The 20,025-nt window shown below is 39.4% G+C and overlaps 1 protein-coding gene across 1 annotated transcript in view; it reads right to left on the bottom strand.

Moving 5' to 3' along the window:
- HHAT (hedgehog acyltransferase) overlaps positions 1–20,025 on the bottom strand; it is a 160,271-nt gene that overhangs the window by 53,712 nt on the left and 86,534 nt on the right. Inside the window, 3 exon segments of the mRNA XM_075749183.1 lie at positions 13,882–13,906; positions 13,908–13,958; positions 13,960–14,028. Coding sequence (XP_075605298.1) covers positions 13,882–13,906; positions 13,908–13,958; positions 13,960–14,028 — 145 coding nt within the window.

Genomic DNA, 20,025 nt, shown 5'->3' with positions numbered 1-20,025 from the left:
ATGTTGGACATCATCTGTAATGAACGGTGCCCGTGTCTTAAAGATTATCTTGTTCCACATGTATGTTTTAATTTCTGATTTGCTACACTAAAAACATAACTGATGCAGTTTTTATAAATAGCAACAAAGGATTATATCAAACGTTCTCAGCCGCATGCAACAGACATGCTAGAACTCAGATCACCATTTTAAGCATTTTAAATCAAAAGTAACAGCAACTGGGACAACATTAAGATTTTCTGATATGCTGGGTTTCAATTATTTACAAACTATCTGATAAATAGAAGATGCCTTCACTGTAAATATTACTAACAGAGGGGTTGGCAAAGCATTATAGTCACAGTAGTCAAGTTTAAAACATTTTCATATTTGCAAACTATTCCTCACTGTAGGATCTGTATTAATCTGAAGGTAACGGAACAATATACTTCTCCTTCAATGTTAAGAACTACTAAAGAAGATGTTTTTCCATCTGAACAATGCAACTATTACAGTAGCACTTTACTACTATTTCTAAAGAGACAAATGACCCTCTCCCACAACAAAGTACCATGATTTGAGGTTTTTGTCCAGTCTAGATGCAAGATAAATCTTTATTCAGACACAGAAGTCCCACCATTGGGGAATTTTTATGGATAATTTGTATTATAATACACAAGTCACTCTTCTCCCAGGATTGCTTCAAAGCCTAACTTAGAATTTGCACAAGGATTATTATATTTGATAGAAGGCTTAGCTGTGGGTCTAATAAAAACCACATGAAAGAGGGCAGAAGCAATAAAAATCAACAGTCCACTGTTGTTATATGGTTAGGAGCATGGATGTTAACAAAACAAAAAAACCTATCCTGTTATTTATTATTTTTCGCATGCAAGCTGCAAAAAATAAGGAAGTAGCTGTAAAACAAAAAAGTCAAAGTAACTAAATTAGTTATTAACAACAGAGCATATTTTCTGCTTAAGACGCTTAAATACTGGCGTGCTACTCTCTAACTACAAATAACTCATGCCATTTACTGCTAACTAGTAGAATGGGCAGGGATACACAGATCTGGCAGCGTGACAGAGATTTGTGTGAGAAAAAGACTTGGGTATCTCAACAACTGTCGGAAATAAACCAGATCTTGTTAAAGCATGGAGGGCTAAGACACATTTGTATCAGGCTTTTAAGCTAACCTACTAACAGTGAAAATTCAAGACCTAGGAAGATAGCCCCAACTTAACAAGTCACAACTGGGTATCAGTACATGCTCTCCTCGTATTGGGAATTTTAGAAATAATAAGTGAGAAAAGGGAAAGATAAAATGGAATACAGTTTATTAAATAAAAACTATTCTAATATTAGAAGCCCATTACTTTATTGGAAGAAATATTCTTGAGGAATTTCCCTGCCCTGCAATTTATAATTATTTCACTACAGAATGAACAGCAGGCATCAGATATAATTTGTAACAATAACTGGGAATGCTTATGATGATCTCTGACTTTACAGCTGGATTTAAGACATTGATAATTCTTGCATTTATTTAGTCTAGTATCTCAGCTACATACTGTTACTTACACACACACACATACATGCACTAACAGAAAAATGTAGCATTTCTAGGATTATTGAAGTTAGGTCTAGGAACTGTGCCATTTAGTACTCGAATTCTATCCGGTCTCTCAGAGCTTAGGTGGACCTGGACCGTGCACTTCAAACCCACGTATTCAAATGGTCGTCGGAAGTCACACACACGATAGCACCTGAAAGCACCGTACCCCAGGGGTGCAGCCTCTGCAGCAGACAGAACTGAGGTTTTACGAGTTAGAGACAGATATCTCTCCATTTTCTCAGGGGAAGACAGTGTCCAAAGAGATCAGAAAAGTACTGAAAGCCACATTCCTCCCTGCTCATCCATCCTTTTCATCCGGTCCAGACTAGATAGCAAGACTATCAATAGAACGGTAGAACACTGAGCAAAAAATCCCAGCTGTTTACGAAGGAGACACACTTCTGCCCTCATGGTGCTTCCTTAGGGACATCAGAGCTATGTTTGCCCCACTGTATGGTGCCATTTCTCATAGGGTTTGATCAAGTCCACATAAAGCGTGACATATTCGAAGTCGGGCATGAACTTAAACCTCAACTCTGCAGAGTTTCAGAATTTTGTGGGCTGGGACCAAGTGCACTAAGAAAACATGGCACAGCATGCAATTTAATAAGAAACGTAATGACAGGAGCTAGAAGACATTTCACAGAACTGTCAGCATTTATGAGGGTGTAAATCTATAAATTTTATCAAATATGGGTACAATGTTTCACTCTCTCCCTCTCAAAAAAACCCAACCCAAAACCAAAACCCCATCCAGAAACCAACAGTCAAGACAATGAGACAAAGCCCAATCAATTAATTTGATTTTTGGCAGGATTTTTATACTTCTAGTTTTCCTATTCTTTAAAGCAGTGGCTATTTAAGGATGGTTGAAATAAATTCATTCAGAGATAAAAAGAAAGATGCTAAAATATTCTGAGACAACTATCTTTCTTTGTGAACCTAGAACAGAGTTACAGACAAAACAGCATTAGTGTAAATATGTTACCTACTTATGCAGCAGAACTGTGCTATAGTGTAGTAAAAACTACTGTCAAGCTTCCTTGGTGAGAAAAATAAACTCTTAACTGCTTTTCATTCCTGTTGCACAGGCAACACTACTTTTAGAAGAGGATCTGTGCCTCCTCTGTGACCCATGCACCTTCACAACAGAATTGTTAAGAACATCTCTGACTTTGCAAGAGATGCAAGAGCCAGAATGAACACAGCTTGAATTTCTGATCTCAAGCTGATACGCAGGGCTGGCATTTGGGGAAAAAAGTGTCTTTTTTTCCTATAAGCTGAGAAAATTTGATCCAGCAGGTTCCAAGTGGCAGTAATTGTGGAACCCCACAATGCTGTTTTAACATTACTTTTCAGGAAATAAACAACTCAGAAAGTTGTCATGAAAGTCTCAATGATTGCAAAGCTAAATACAGCTGGTGTTCCAGCTCCTGCTGTTAGATGGTTACTTTCTGTATTTGGGAACTATTCTCTCAATGAGCATTTGAAAAAAAGTCAGGACTAGTTCAAATCTGAAGACAGATGAAAGCAGCTGACAGAAGGAAGAAACAGGATTCAGTGATGAGAAAGAAGTAGCAGCTACAAGACTCCTGGAAATTTCTGAATACGAGAAACAAAAAAGATTGCATCATTCTTCAGAGAACTTTTCTCAATGGTTGCAAGTCTTAGCTAAAATTATCGCTCTTACTAATCAGTTACATACATGCCACGATTTCATTTATGTATAAATTTCCCAATAAGCATAGTGACACAGTAAGCATAAAACAGCAATTCAAGTATTTTATACCAGGCTATCTTACTGTGAGTCATTGTGAGAGTTTTGCTGTGTATGGCAAGAAAAAAAGGGGAGTAAAAAGGCAAAATTGTGAGCGTCCTCTGCCCTCCTAAGGTTCTTGGCTGGGCTACTTTGCATGGCAAGAGCCCAGCAAGTGCAATGGCAGGAAAGAGAAACAGTCATGGTCAGTGTGGGTCACTACACTTCTTCCTCTGCATGGTATGGCCAAAATTGTATCTCTGCCCTCAACACTGAGGATGAGTAGGGCCTGGAGTGGAAAAGAAAGCTAATGGTCCTCAAAAATTACTCTTGCTGGTCATGCATGACAAAAGAGATCTGGCATAACCGCAGCCACACTCCTATCTTCCAGTGTGGCTTCGGGCAGCAACATCAGTGCTCCCTGTGGCAGCCCTCAGCCCCAGTCCCTGCCAGCTAATTTACAACTCATAAGGAAATGAGGAGCACTATTCCTGTCTTGTTAGTAATTCTCAAAGAACAGTTTCAAGAAAACATGGTTACAAGGGTATTCCTACATGGCCTTTTGACGTGTCTGTCATCGTACTTTATGTGCATAAGGACCCAAAAGAAAGGCATTTTAGCGGTGTTACAAGATTTAAAAAAAAAAAAAAATGTTCTCCCATGAGTTTTAAAACATTCCCATCCTCTTACTTCTTGCTGAGCTTTGCTATAGGAATTACAAGCTGAATTGCATGTGTTGACAAGCAGTCATGAGGCCATGGCAATTTTAAGCTTTTTGAGACAAAAACTAGTTTTATTTTTTTATGTTCATCCTATGTTCAAGACATAAAGGGTCAAACTACTTCCTGAAGTAGTCTCTGAAAGACTATGCTAAAACAGCACGGACTGATCTGCTACACCAGCAGAACACACACGTTTGGTAGTACCATTCATTCCAGTTTCCACACTAAGCACATTGCTACCATCAAGGTTACATCCATAAGATGGACTTGGTCAACCCACTACTCCAACTGCTGATCGTACCATCCTACACTTTACTGGCATCATTACAAGATAAGAAAAAGGTGTATGAACCTTGCCCAAGTCATTGAAAATCTGGGGGCATTTTGCCTGTGATCAGCAAAGCTCATTAAGTACCGAACTTGTTCTCTTTTATAAAGAGCTGCAGATTGCCAAGAAGGCAGTGAAATATAGGACCAACTCCCCCGTTTTCTGTGTGCAGTGTAGTTTATTTAGTTCTGTAAGTCACGTACAGCATAATGCACAACAGTGAACTCTGTACATGCAGTCATGGTGTAGACTCTCCTGCATTACTGTACGTGTACATGCCACATGTAAAATAAAGGCTTTCACATGGTACATGAGATGTAGGTTCTTTGTGACCAATTCAGACTCTGCAATCATACTGATCCTGGCAGACGTGTCTACACATGTTCTGGGACTTTCTAGATAGAAGGATCTTTCTACATTGATATGATTGCAAGATGAGGTCCTAAGACTGTAAAGACTAAACTATTTAGATTCGACAGAAACAACTGAATTTAAACACAGCAATGCCATCCAGAGGGACCTTGACAGGCTTGAGAGGTGGTGGGCCTGTGCGAACCACATGAAGTTCAACAATGCCAAGTGCAAGGTCCTGCACGTGGATTGGCACAATCCCAAGCACGACTATAGGCTGGGTAGGGAATGGATTGAAAGCAGCCCCGAGGAGAAGGACTTGGGGGTATTGATCGATGAGAAGCTCAACACGAGCCAGCAGTGTGCACTTGCAGCCCAGAAAGCCAACTGTGTCCTGGGCTGCATCAAAAGAGGTGTGACCAGCAGGTCGAGGGAGGTGATCCTGCCCCTCTACTCCACTCTGGTGAGACCCCACCTGGAGTACTGTGTCCAGCTCTGGGGGCCCCAGTACAAGAAGGAAATGGAGCTGTTGGAGCAAGTCCAGAGGAGGGCCACGAAGCTGATCGGAGGGATGGAGCACCTCTCCTATGAGGACAGGCTGAGAGAGTTGGGATTGTTCAGCCTGGAGAAGAGAAGGCTCCAGGGAGACCTTATTGCAGCTTAACAGTTTCTGAAGGGGGCCTACAGGAGAGCTCGAGAGGGACTGTTTATGAGGGAGTGTAGTGACAGGACAAGGGGTAATGGGTTTAAGCTGAAGGAGGGTCAATTTAGATTAGATGTTAGAAAGAAATTCTTTGCTGTTAGAGTGGTGAGGCACTGGAACAGGTTGTCCAGAGAGGCTGTGGATGCCCCATCCCTGGAAGTGTTCAAGGCCAGGTTGGATGAGGCTTTGGACAACGTGGTCTAGTGGTTTTTTCGGAACTAGATGATCTTTGAGGTCCCTTCCAACCCAAACCATTCTATGATTCTATGATTCTAATGCTCCAACAGTTTTCACTTAGAACGGAGGCTCAAACCAATGTGATTCAATAGAAGAAGGCAGAACATGCTTTATTGTTTCAACTCTAAAGAAACCCTCCCAAAACAATGTGGATATTTGCTTTTATACAGCTCTCATCCTTTGGGAGGTGAAAGGGGGGTGGGGGAAAAAATCACTGCCTCCTTATTACTGCAGACCAAAATTCTTTTTCTTGGCATTTTGCCAGTTCACTTCCCAATGAACTGCACCCACCAAGCAAGGTCACATAAATGATTGTAAAAACAAGTTTCCTTTGTGCATGAAGAGGAATGAATCATTTGGAAAAATGTGACATCTTCAGTACTATTCCTGCCACTATACAATATTTCTCTAAATTATGCAATCCATCAATATAACATTCATAATTTTTTTTTTTTTTTAAATGACCTTAAGTTAGTTTCTGCATAACAGCAGCAAGTGGGATTTCTCAGTGAAAGTGAAAATCTGGGGGAACAGGAATGCTGGAAGACCATATGCCAAGCTACTCTACAGCAGAAGCTTCCAAACCATAACAAGGACCATCTGAAAACACAAACGACAACAATTCTAACAGGCAATTATTGAAGTAGCCCTCTTGTTTCTTTCAGCTGCAAAGAAATTTGAATGAAGGCTTTGCAAGAGATGCACAGCAGAATGGACAGCAAAGTATCACGCAGTCACAGGGACAGCCTCATCTGACAGGTCTTGTGGCCTCCTTCAAGGTCCTTCGCTACATGATTTCATTCCTCCTGCACCCTTAAGCTCCTTCATAGCTAGGTATTTACAGATTTCACTGCTAGCAATCTCAGAAATTGTTGAAGTGCAATATGGATTCTAGTACATCATTGTATGTTACCTGGCAACACCCCAGGGTTAGTGTCCAACAAAACTCCGTTTAATAATAAGTTCTAACTACTTTGCTCTGACTCTTTTTCTTAGCTTCCTTCAGCCCTTAAAATGTGTTAAATCTGTTAACTAAGCTAACTAGTAATATTCAGATTTCTGAAGGGAGAGATGCTGTCATATGAACTGCTGATCACTCTGAGACGTTTTTCCTACACTCATTATAGCAGCAAATAAGGCATACAATCAGCAACATGTCTAATAGGTAGAGATGATCTTACATGAGCCACACTAGAGCATACAACAACTGATACAGGAATCTCTCATCTCTTTCTGTTATTGACATCTCACACAGCAGTGGAGCTACACAATAAGTAACTCATGGTTTTTAAATTATTTAGTTGTTGAAAGCTTGAGAAAGGCATCTCAACCACTAACATATAAGTGATTTTTTTGTAGAAAAAGGACCTAATTTCACTGTCTTCAAAATCAAGGGCAAAACTTCTAGAGGTAACAGCAGTCCAGGATGATGCCTTGAAGGATCCTGATATCCTTTCAATTCTCAATTCATTCGCTACGTGATTTACATAACATGAAACACATATAAATTCTGAGAATAATCCTCAATACTGTGATATAGTGTAATTAGCAAACAGCATCATTTTAACTTAATGCCATAAGATAATGGTCTGCTGTTTCTGCCAAAGCAAGCCAAAAGTTCCACATTTATGCATGTTACACCAAACGTATTACACCAAACTCTATGGTTCGCTCGAACCTCTGAACCTTGTATGCCATTATCATGGAAATTCCCACTTGCAAATCAATGTCTAAGATGCCCTGTGAAACACAATCTGAGATAGTGCTGCACAGCTGTGAAGAATTCCAAAGGCTCCCTGCCTCCATGAAGTAGGTCAGGTAATCACCTAGTAGTGATGAGAAAATCTTTTCCCTGTAAATTAACTAAATAACTGAATTCTGATCAGCATAAAACCTGATTTTTCTTCAAAGCAAGCCAAAAGGGAAAACTGAGGGCAAAATAAAGGCTTCACCATCTTCAATTAGTGAACAAATATTAGACATTGAGAAATCAGCTTTAGTTTTGCATAGTACAATTGGTTTTAAATGCTCTCAGAAATTTATCTAATGAAATATTCATATACAACACTATGCATTTCATCCTAAACGCTAAGAGAAAAGAGCGAGTATGAAACAGCAAATAATTTCAGACTTCTTGTCGTGGTTTACCCCAGCCAGCAACTAAGCACCACACAACCACTCGCTCACTCCCCCCCCTCCAGCAGCATGAAATAAAATAAAATAATAATTTAAAAAAAAAGTAATGAAAAGGAAAATAACAGAGAAATAAAACCCAAGAAAGGCAAGTGATGCAAATGAAAAACAATTGCTTACCACCAACTGACCAATGCCCAGCCAGTCTCCAAGCAGTGGCCTCCTGGTCAACCTTACCCCTAAGTTTTATTGCTGAGCGTGATGTCATACGGTACGGAACATCCCTTTGGTCAGCTGGGGTCAGCTGTCCTGGCTGTGTCCCCTCCCAGCTTCTGGTGTACCCCCAGCCTCCTTGCTGGTGGGGTGGTGTGAGAAGCAGCAAAGGGCTTGGCTCTGTGTAAGCACTGCTCAGCAATAACAAAAACATCCCTGTGTTATCAATACTGTTTTCAGGACAAAACCAAAACATAGCCCCACGCTAGCTACTATGAAGAAAACTAACTCTACCCCAGCCAAAACCAGACACTTCTCCATGAGAGTATTTGTTAGTAGTTTAAAATTGCACCATGATTTCCACTGAGCTGCACCTCAGCCACAGCACTGTGGGCTTTTTTCCACCATCAGATCATCAAACTTCAAAAAGACATTGTTATAAAATGTTACTGAAACTGCATTTTGTACGTTACCATGGTCCTTAACTTACTGAAGAAGTATATAAATCCAGATAAAAATCCTGTACACTGATTTATCTTCCATGTGAACGGTTGTATCTGGTGATGAACCACCTAGAGAAAACAGGGCTTGGAATGGCTCTGGAGGCCATTCAGAGGTTCTTCCTACACCACGAGGAAATCAATATTTTCCACATTGCTTGACAGATTTTTGTCTACCTGGAGACTGTCCTCCAAAGACAGCAATCCAACAGCTTACCCAGGTAATGTGTTCCAATGCTTTCCATGCTTTAGAGTTTGAAAGTTTCTCCTACCTCAACTAAATCTTCCTTGCTGCACTTTACAGGTTTTTTTTTCTTCTCCTGACCTCACTGGCAATACAGAATAGCTTGTTAACATTTTCTTTGCAGAAACTTCTATGTATCTATTTCTGCCCTCAATACTTTCCTCACAAAACAAAACAATGTCATTTATTTCAGGGTCATGGCTCCTAGGCTTCCAGTCATGTTGCCATATTTCCCTCTCCTTAATTGTCGTGTGTTTCTTTTTTTTTTAAACTGCAGTAACCAAAACTGGACATATTATTACTTTAACCTTCAGAAGATCATGTAGGAGAAGAGGTTATTTTATGCATTTTACACTGCTGTCAGTGCATCTCAGCGTAAGGTCTATTTTTGTTGGAAGTGGTATGATGCTGTTGATGCACGAAGTTTGCAATCTGGTAGAACAGTCAGATAACCCTCATTGCAGGACTTCTGCCCAGCCAGCCGTTCTGTACTCCTGTGGTAAATCATTTCTAACAGAGGGTGAAATTCAGTCTTAGCTGGATGTCTACTGAAGGACACCTTCTCAAAGGTTGGACGTCCAATCTAATCTAAACTAGCCCGTACAAAATGCCTTTGAACCCAGTGAAGGGTGACAGTGCATCTCATCCCATGCTAAGCTAGATATATGTGGGATGAACTGCCCTCAAGACAGGCACTTCTCACAATTTAGCAAGGTAAATTGCATAGTTAAAGTACAGGTTTATAGTTAAGTTAAATGATGGCTGTCCAATTTTCAGACAGCTATTCAAAGTAAAATACACCTGGCACGCACTGTGCATTTTCCTCACTGATATGGGCTCTGTCCCTCGCAAACCAGAGAAAGAGCTGGGAGCATTTTATACTTTTATCGCCCAATATACTTGTGTCCCCTCCCAGTTTAATGCCTTTGGCCATGCTTGCTAAGATAATTCAGCCTCTCAGCCAAAAGCATTGCACAGCACCGGTCCCAGGAGACAGTCCTTCCAAAAAGAACCCTCCCTCTTTGGAGCCTCTCATTTGGAAGAGAAGTATTAATTAATTACTCTGAATACAGGATTAAAACCAGTTTGTTACATAGAAGACATTTCTCCTGCTTTCTTATTAGCATGACACTGTATCATATGCTTACTAAAAAAAGTCAAAGCAAATGCTTGCTGCAGGAACTTTGTTCTTTGTAAATAACTTAAGGGGCCAAGTTAAGTTTTAGAAACAAGCACTAAGGCTGATCCGAACAGTTTGAGAACAAATTTAAGAACAAATACTCATACATGTAAGACACACCCCCCCACACTCTTGTAATTTTGGCAATAGTGATTTTAATGATGCACAGAAATTAATTTTAAAGCCAGATAAATTTAATTTATTTTTCACAAGAGGAAAACAAATGTTGAAAAATACTGCTGCCTGGCATGCTCAAATATCAACTCTCCTTGTCAGTGGTATGGGAGCTGTCGAAAGCACTGCCAAGGCACTGAAAAACAGTTCAAGCATCAGTCAAGCAAGAATTCTGGGAAAAGACAAGGGATAACTATAGCATGGCAAGGGGCATTGCAGCATCCAAAGCTTACCACACGTGAGAAAATCTCATCTAAATCCTGTTCCTAGAAAGCAATCTACAAAGGTTTGACAACAAAGGTAGCGCACTCGTGTGGCCCTCCTTGCACTGACTATGCTGTCCTGGGGTTGAACTGCTTTCATACCCATGTCCTCTCCTCCCCACTCTCAGACAACTGTATAGCTTTTTGATAATAGTCTTTGGAAAAGAACACAACAGATCCTCCTCAGTAAACAAAGAGCAAAACTAGAAGTGCATTTTGTATATCTTCAGCTTCAGTAAAACTTCCTTTTAAGAGTTCGCCATTTTAAATTTGCATCACCATCACATACATGCTAATGGGAAGCTGCTCTCCACACATTGTTTTTATTATACAATAGAACTCCTAATTTCTGACTACAAAGTGCTATATGCTGGGCATTTAGGGTTTTAAAATACTGATATTCTGAGGTTCATTTACTTACCAGACCTGAAAGTGCCATGCACAACACCTAAAGCTGTACCTAAATCTGGAGATCTGATTTCTGCTCTGAGATGCTTTTTATTGCTTGAGTTTAGCATATGTGTTCTTGACTAAGTTTGTTAGTGATCTACAAATGCCAATTATATTTACAAACTGTGAAGTGCACATCTATTCTATTTTCTTCCTACCTGTATGTGTACAAATTGTTGTTGACATAATTCTGTGGGATTTGAACAAAGGAAAGGAACTGACTATTCTCTGCAGCTGATCTGCAGGTGGACAGCTTACTTTTCACAGCTCTCTATTCCTTGCCTGATCTCTGCTCCTTACCTCAGAGGGATTTTATGCCACACTATTGCTACAGAGTCATCTGCCACCTCAGTCAACCACTCTCAAGACCTACTGTGCAGGTTGTTAAGAATGTAGAAATGTCCTCCAAATGCAAATGTCTACTCTCTAGGTTTGGTTTTAGAGTGGTGCATAGCCCTGCTTAGGTTTCCTAAACTAAGATGAATTTCAAACAGATCAAAAAGGTTTTAAATAGAGCAAGAATATTATTTTTAATATTTTAACCTGAAATTCACCAAGTATCTTCTCTCTTCTCAACCCAAAGCTAACAATTACTGACTCAAAGTAACTAGATTACATATCTAGCAGATCTTAGTAATGTACTGGACATTACAACATTGCTTTGTCTACCAAGTGCAAGGACACAGATTTGGGTATTATATACAGAAGAGGTCCCTTGCCAGATTTCTTGAGTACCTTTTACAAGACACTGATGGGAGGTCAACATATGTTCTAATCAAAGCTCTTCAACACCATAGTGCACAAGAGAAAATCTTCATGCATGGGAACTTTATGTTGTTTGCATCACACCAGAAAGAAAGTGTAGAAATAAAACCCCAAAACAAACACCCTCCTACCTCATCGAACGCTAACTCACTACCCACCACCCTTTCTGCTTCAAAGAAGTCAAGCATCTCCCCATTTAACTTTTTATGAAGGTAATGACAAAAACTTGAGTTGAAGACAAGCAGCTAGATCATCCCATCTGTCCTTGGGCTGACAAAGGAATGACCAAAGAGTATATACTGCAGTATTTCGTTTGGTCTGAATATACTGATGAATTGCATTCACCAGAACAGTGCAGGCCATACACAAATTTATTTATCTTTGTCTTTCAGCATTGCACTCCGCAAATATATGTGTAGATTTTTGTTACATCTCCTACCAACCAGCACTTAAATTTACTTTAAATTGAAGACCATAGTTCTGAATAGTCCTTCTGGATTTGACTGGCCTTCAGTGGAAAACAATGGAGCAAGAGTGTCGATGCAGTAAAATCTTACCGGCTGTTTTAGTTTGTACACGTGAGTTGTCAGAACCACAAAGCAGTAATAGAATATGCTCGCAGTCATCTGTGTGACCTAAAGCTTAACCCTGTGATTTCTGCTAGTAGAGTATGAGCTGCACTAAGCAAAAGCTTTTACATTCTAAAAATAAAGTTAATTTGAATAACATCATGGAAATAGTCACAAATGATTAAACTAATTTGCTATTCCTATCTTAGACACCTGGTACCTAATACTGAAGTAACTGTATGTACTTGAGTTACATGCAGAGCAATAAACCAAAGAACTATTAAAAAACCTGCACCAAACCAAACCTAGAAAAACAATCAATAACTGATCTTGTTTAATTAAATACTGTTCTACTTGCTAAAACATTGCCCTTCATCAGACACAAACCCCAGCATTCTGCCAACTGCTAACCCTTGTGAAGAGGAAGGCATACTTTCTCCATTTACAATATACAAATTGCATTAAGAAAATATTTTGCATGAAGCTAGAAATCTGAAATGGACAATTTCACCAGTGCTTTTTTTTTTTTTTAATAGATAAGAAATGATGTCTAGCTTTACTTCCAAACTTATGCTATCAGCTATTTTTTCCTACTGAAACTATTAGCCAACTAACTGGGAGGAAACAATTTAAGAGAAAATGAAGCCTTTTTTAAGAAAACAGAAGACAAATCTTTGTTTTAAGAGCAAAAACCAAACATGAACAAGCATTTCATCCCATCTTCCCTGCTTCACTATATTTTATGCTTAAAATGTACCTTTCTTACGGCTGTTTGAATGCTTTCTTGCTTGAGCTCAGAAGAGAAATCCTTCAGTTTATGTACACAACTTACTCTTTAATAGTTTCATTATTTTGAGATGCTTAAGTAGGACCTTGGAACTCCAGAGCTGACCTCTAAACCATTGCAAGGAACATGAGGAGAAAACACTGCATGAAGGAGCAATAGACAGTGGTGGTCTTTGTAGGAAAGTGCTTCAAGGCACAGAAGCCTATTAGTACTTCCCTCATGAGGAACAAATATTCCTCTACAAGACCTGTATTTCACTATGTGGAACTCTGGCAGCAATAAGAACAGCAAGAAGAAAACCAGTCCCGCTTACATTGAGCTCTGGTAAAAAAAAATAAAGCTGGATTTGTCCCGAGTCAGCTCACAGCACAACGCTACATACTGCTTATTCAGCAACACCACAGGCTGATACTGTCACCCAAGTTCCCCTGTCCTCAAACCTCGTCCTCGATAGTCAGAAGGTCTCTACCCTGACAACAGATTCGCTACAAAAAAAACTTCAATTGCTCAATTATGCTGTATTATGCAGATCTCATTCACTAACCTTCCACAGAATCTATAAGGTTGGCTTTAGTATGCCTTTTCTTACTGATGTATATGAAATGCAGAGCAGAAAAAAAAAATCCAACCTGGCTAACTTGTCACACATTTATTATTTGATCTTCAGTGATTTCACTGACAGAGAAGCCTGATAATTCTTATTCTACATGTGATGGGAGAAAGGCAGTGTTTCTTTGTAGTCACATGGCCTGCATAGTTATTTAGATTTTGTGAGACAGATTTTTGATGTTTTTGAACAGGAACAGAAAAAAAGTTACTCCCAGTTAGTGCACTGAGAGAGCCTGGCTCAGCCCACCCAAGGTAATATTTGGAAAGTTCTGTTATCTAGAAAGCACATAAAAATAAACTTGCCTTCCATAAAGATCCTGTTCCAGTAGATTTTTTCCAACGTGATTTCCTCCAAGAAATATTAGATTTGATAAAATCAACCATTGAAGTGCTAACAGATGCTAGGACAGCATGAAGTCGACGACGAATTCTTGGCGAGAAGAAACGTTCCTGAGGGGCAAAACAAAAGGTGCAGATGAAGTTAACAACCTCTATAATTTTTCAGGCAATGTTAGAAAAAGACATTGTAGTTATGACGAACAACTTTTATGTGGAAGTTCAAATCCTTATGGAACAGATTCCAAAGCTTTTGAAATACCCAGCAGAAGTCCCACCAATGCCATTTAAGCTTGGGTAAGACTTCACAATAAAAAGCGGTGTGGAATCACAGTTGAGGTTGGAAGGGGCCTCTGGAGGTTACCTAGAAAGGTCACCAAAGCAGGGTCAGGTAGAGCAGGCTGCTCAGGACTGTGTCCAGTTGGGTTTTGAATATCTCCAACGATGGAGACTGCACAACCTCGCTGGGCAACCTGTGCTGGTGTTTGACTACCCTCACAGTAAAAAAAACTTTCTTCTATTTCAGTTTGTGACTGTTGCCTTTTGTCCTGTCACTAAATACCACTGAGAAGAGTCTGATTCTGTCATCTTCTCCCCTACAATTAGATATTTGTACACATGGATAAAATCCCCCCTGAGCCTTCCCTTCTCCAGGCTGAACAGTCCCAGCTCTCTCAGCCTCTCCTCTTACGGCGGATGCTCCAGACCCTTCAGCATCTCTGTGGCCCTTTGCTGGACTCACTCCAGCATGTCCACGTCTGTCTTGTAGCGGGAGCCCAGAACTCGACACAGTTCTATATGTTCTATGACTTAATTCTTTTCTTATTAATGTATTCCTTGATGAATTTTTGCTGATGGACATAAACAGTAACAATGTGCTGCTGAGGTGGATAATACTATCCAATAGGTTCCAATATGAAGTAAAGCACTTCAGTACAAAACAAACGGCATCAAACAACTTCAGAAGTCATTCATGATTTCATTGATTAATAAGACTTCACTGAAAGATTCTAGTGTCAGATCAGAACTGGCTATCACAATAAATCTTAATAAACAGATGCTTCCATAAAAAAGAAAAAAGAAAAAGATTTAAACACACATGCAATCCCATATTATTTTTCAGTACAAATATTACTGCTCATGTTCGAGAAGTGTAAAGTTTTTGGTACCGTTGCACTAAGGATACAAACAAAGTAGGTCTCTCTCCACCATACACCAGTTTACATTTTTCTGAATCTGTATTTTGCATTATCACTTGAGTTGTGAGTGCAGCACGGAGACTGCAAGAAGATGGTGAAAGAAGGATAAGAAAGTTTTAGCTTCCTCCAATACTCAGTTGTTAGAACAAATTTTCAAGAGCATTATAGCATATCACAAGGAAATAATGTGTCATTACTGCATAAGGAAAAATATCTGGTTCATCACAGCCCCAGGCTGAAAGCCTCTTTACATAGTGCCTGAATGTGCAGAAGACTGAATGCTTTGTGTGAAGTGATGAGCACTTCCCAGGGCATAGGAGCTAAGGAACATATCAGGAGCTGCTCAGCCTTCATGTCATAAATGTTGACGTTGCAGAAAACAAAGTCTTGTGACTGCGGCATCAAAAAATGAGCAGTAACTAATCTTTAATAGCTGCAGCCAGACCAGAATTCATGCCCAAATACCCGAAACAACATAAACACATACTCAAAACAGACCTAAAAATACATTCCTAGACAATTAAATTGCTAGTTTTGTAAGCATCAAAACAAATGTTTCAACTACTAGATTATAAAGTGACAAATCTTCAAATAAATGACAGTTACAAGCATAAAAGTACAATTTTAACACATTACTGAAAAACAGATCTCTGGTAAATTGAATGTTAGCCCCAGTCAGAACTATATCCAGTGTATGAATCAGTCTGAGTCAGCACAAAAATCACGATGGATAAGCTTCAAGGAAAAGTACTCTGTATCAGCTGTATGCGCAATACAGCGATAGTCAATCTTCCATATGACGCTATGAAAAACATTCATGTATGAAAACAGAGACTGACATTTTTCTCTGAAAATTCTGGATGAAAACTAGAGCATCACAGAAGAAGAGTAGAGAATATATTATAATTATGTAAATATCCACAGACACCGACAGTTACTTAGTGAAAGAACTTTTTCCCTTTCTAGTACTTTGCATCTCCAAAGCTGCCCAAGGACTCCCAAAACTTTCTTCTTCAGTTCACACACAGGTAGAGGGTATATTAAATTTGTCTCCTCCTGAAATGCACAGTATGAATGCGTGGTCCTATATATGAAAAATGTAAGCCTTTTCAGAATGCATAAGTGTATGCACACAGAGAAAATGTTTAAAATCTTACTATTAAATCCATGTTACCAACCAAGTTTAAATAAGCAGCAGTTATGATCATGCTAGCTTGAACTTTTGTGTTAAGAGTTACCAAACTTACCCTCTTCTCACACCATGCTACTTAATTCTGATTGAGCTGTAGCTTATCTATAGAGCATAGTCTATCATCAGATCTACTTTTCACTCTCCCTGTGTCTATTAAACTTATTCATCCACTCTATAGAGAAACAGTTTTAATTAGGAAAGGGGGAAAAAAAAAAAGAATCTTCTGGTAAAGCTGTAGAAAGAGCTAGAGATGGACAACTCATCAGACAGCTGGCATTGGACTGCATTTTCCACCAAGGCGCTGATTAGACATGGTAAGTTTGTGAGGTCTGCCTGCTTTACAACCCAAACCAGTATGACTAAGACAAACAACACGAATAGCTAAAAAAACTCTGCCACTTCTTTTAAAAAATGAATACAGTTACTAAAAAAATAAATAAAACTGTCACATATAATACATCACCCTCTATAAAAGTGCTATATGTTAAACAATACAAGTTAACTGTAGTACAGACCATAAAAGCCTTTAGTCATTTATAAGGTATAAAGGAGTAGGTTAAGACAGAAACAGTTTAGACAAATGCTGAACCTTTTCTGGGTTTTGCTGCAGCTAATTTCCATTAACTCTGCTAGGCATTGATCCAAAAAGCTGTACACATTTTCCTGAGAGTCTTTGATGTCAACACAGCTTTTACCCAGCTGCATTGGTAAAAGGTAAAAAAAGAAAATGTTCTTTAAACATCTCATGTCACCTAGAAAAAGCTAACTATGAAAGTACCTGAGCAGCTATTGTGCTCAAATTAATACACTGGAAGCTTTAATTTGCCCATGAAAAAGGAATGAGGCTGGTCTAGATAATCCGTAATAACATTGGTGATTTAAATATCTACCAGCATGTGGATTTTTCTGAATATACAGCAAGTTGTTTTCATCAAAGTAGACAAAATTAAAAAACCCCTCCACACCCACAACTCTTCATTATGCTATTTAATGCTTTTAACAATACATTCCATTGCAACAACACAAGCAGCTGCTATGGATTTGTGGTGTTTTCCTGGGGTTTACTGCTGTTTCTTTCTCCTCTTCCCTTGTTGCAAATACAGCCAGAAGATAGGGTGGCCAAAGAGCACCTATGATTAAAATGACAACGAAGCCATGCTGCCTGGCTGAAACCCTTATATTTGCATCCTTCCTCAATTCTTCATCTTACTTGTAATCTCACAATACTTCATCATACTTTACTTTTAGTAATCACCACCAACCCCACACTGTGAAATAAATGGACTGTAGCATTTAAACTACACTAAAAATAGACATATTGTCAAGATACAGAGTCCAAAGGTGTGCGGCATGACAGAGGAGGTGACTTAACAAAGGCTGTCTCAGGCCACCTTTCCTGGAACTGAATGGAGTTTGGGTTATTAGTCCAATCCAATTCCTGCTGTAAATGAAGATCAGCCTCAGATATTTTTGCCAGATGTTGGGAAAAACCTCTCTCTGCTCATTGCTGGGTCCAGGAAAATTAGCTACCATCAGATTTATCTCAAGTGGGCCTTCTCAGTCATCTTACAAAAATAAATGATACTATCACATAGTGGGGTACCTTGAAAAGTAAATCTGTGTATGTGTTTGAGAGGGGTGGAAGAAGACAGGCGTGAAAAAGATTTGCATGGTCCAAACATTCCCATTCCTAAATCCATTTCCAGTTACACATGCATGGCATGTTTAGACGCTAAGTGAAAACCAAGCCAGAAACAGGAACCTTGTATAATGGTTGTTTCTTCCGAAAGATAGCTTATGAAGGACAACACACACCAGAATAGATCATTTAGGTTAGAATTAAGAGTCAAGTTAGAGGACATGGTGGAACTTTGAAGTCAGAGAGAATGTGAGAGAATTTCAGAGAGAATTGCAGAGAGAATTTCATTCGCTCTGCAAGGTAATTACACCACTATGAGTGCGAAACAAACAAACATGGCAGGAGAAGTGGCTTCAGAAAGCACAGCATCATTTGAAAGATCTCCTCCTTAAGGTAAGTTAGAGCTAATCAACAATAAATTTGCATGTGCACTGATTTACCCGACTGTGTACAACAATATTACTGAATGGCACGGGGGAGATGAAATTGAGGGTCCAGATGTGTTTTTCCTAAAAGCATTTACTTCTAGCTAGCAAAAAAACAGAGAAATGTGGGGAATACTGGCCAGAATAAGTCACCCACCTGCCCATGTGGAAGTTGAGGAGACCCCAAAATCGAATTCTGTACAGCAGTCAAAATTAGGCAGTCCTATACAAAATATCACGCTGAAGTCTTCTTTTACAGAAATATATTCCCCAGTATTTTATCAGGGACCCAATCCCACATCTTCCTACAGCAACCATTCTCTAATTTTTTCTAGCAACAGCTGTGGCACCATGCTGCTTTGGCATGTCCCAAACGCTCATTATTCAGAGGGCTGCTGAATCCATTTGCAGCAGCTTGTTTTGGGGGCAGGTCACATGCATCACGCTTTTTAGGGAGGGCTCGGGAACTGGGGCGCATGTTTTTCCACCACACTGCAAACTCAGCCTGATGACGGCGCGACACGTGCTAAGAAGCCTCCCCTGACAGACATTAGCTGGTAACTTCTTGGCAAGCACTCGGAAGATGGAAAATATCTACGCGTGCTGCGTTTGGAATGTATCTCATTTATATAGCTGCTCTGAGACAGATTAAAGAAAACTTCTACATAAAGTCAGTGATGTTATCAAGCTTGCTCATACTAAAAATACTTTAAAGTGTCCCATGTAATGGAATTAAGTTTGCTGCAATTTCAACAAGCGTCCATCTTCATGGAGTAAACAGAGATTCACAACATTTATTTCTTTTTGAACTATTCTTCCAGAGACTTGGTATCCAAGCACATGGCAAAATAAGACCGTATGGTAAAATGGGAGAAGCAGTTGAGTATTTCTTATGGGAACATATGCACCGTGGAATAAGACTGTCAGATCCTATGGCCAGAGTGACATGAAACATGTGCTTGATACTACAAACTACAACACTACAGATTACATTACTCCATTTTCATCTGCCTTTGGTTTTTAAAGGGTCAAAATAATCTAGTACAATTTTTAGAAGAATTGTCTTTTTTTAAACATATAATATTTAATTACTATCTGTTCTACAGATTTCATCCTCTCCCACTTAAATCTATCAGCCAACTTATCCATAACAATTTTAAAATAAGATACACAAACTCCGCTGTTTGTTATGTTGAAGAAATCAAGCAAATTAACTACCACGAATATAACACCTAGTCCTGCATTATCTTTCACTGCTTCTCCTAATGTATGACAGGGGAGTAACTGTGCTTCCTACAGTTAGTAATGCTCCATCCTTTCAAGTTCCTGAAGTCTTTTACTAAAGAAGCAATGCTTAAAAGCTAGTGTAACATTGACTCATCTTTACGCCAAAAAAACTATATGAAATATTCTTTGCAATGGTCTTTTATACATGGTTTGCAAGGATTTGGCGGGGGGGGGAGGGGACGGATGGGTAAAATGTTTGTGGGTAAAGTTGCTGCAGTACAGGAGGGGCACAGGTGGTACCACATTATGCATATCAGGAAAATGTCTGGAAAAAACCTCAAATCCCTTGCTGGGGTTCTTTTACCAGCGCAATTCAAGGATCTGAACTTTGGTTTTCACCCCTCATTGCATCACAACTAAAGAGTAAGG

The sequence above is a fragment of the Balearica regulorum genome, chromosome 3 (assembly GCF_011004875.1).
Source record: "Balearica regulorum gibbericeps isolate bBalReg1 chromosome 3, bBalReg1.pri, whole genome shotgun sequence".
Lineage (NCBI taxonomy): Eukaryota > Metazoa > Chordata > Aves > Gruiformes > Gruidae > Balearica > Balearica regulorum.
This window is presented reverse-complemented; position numbering and strand designations above follow the sequence as displayed.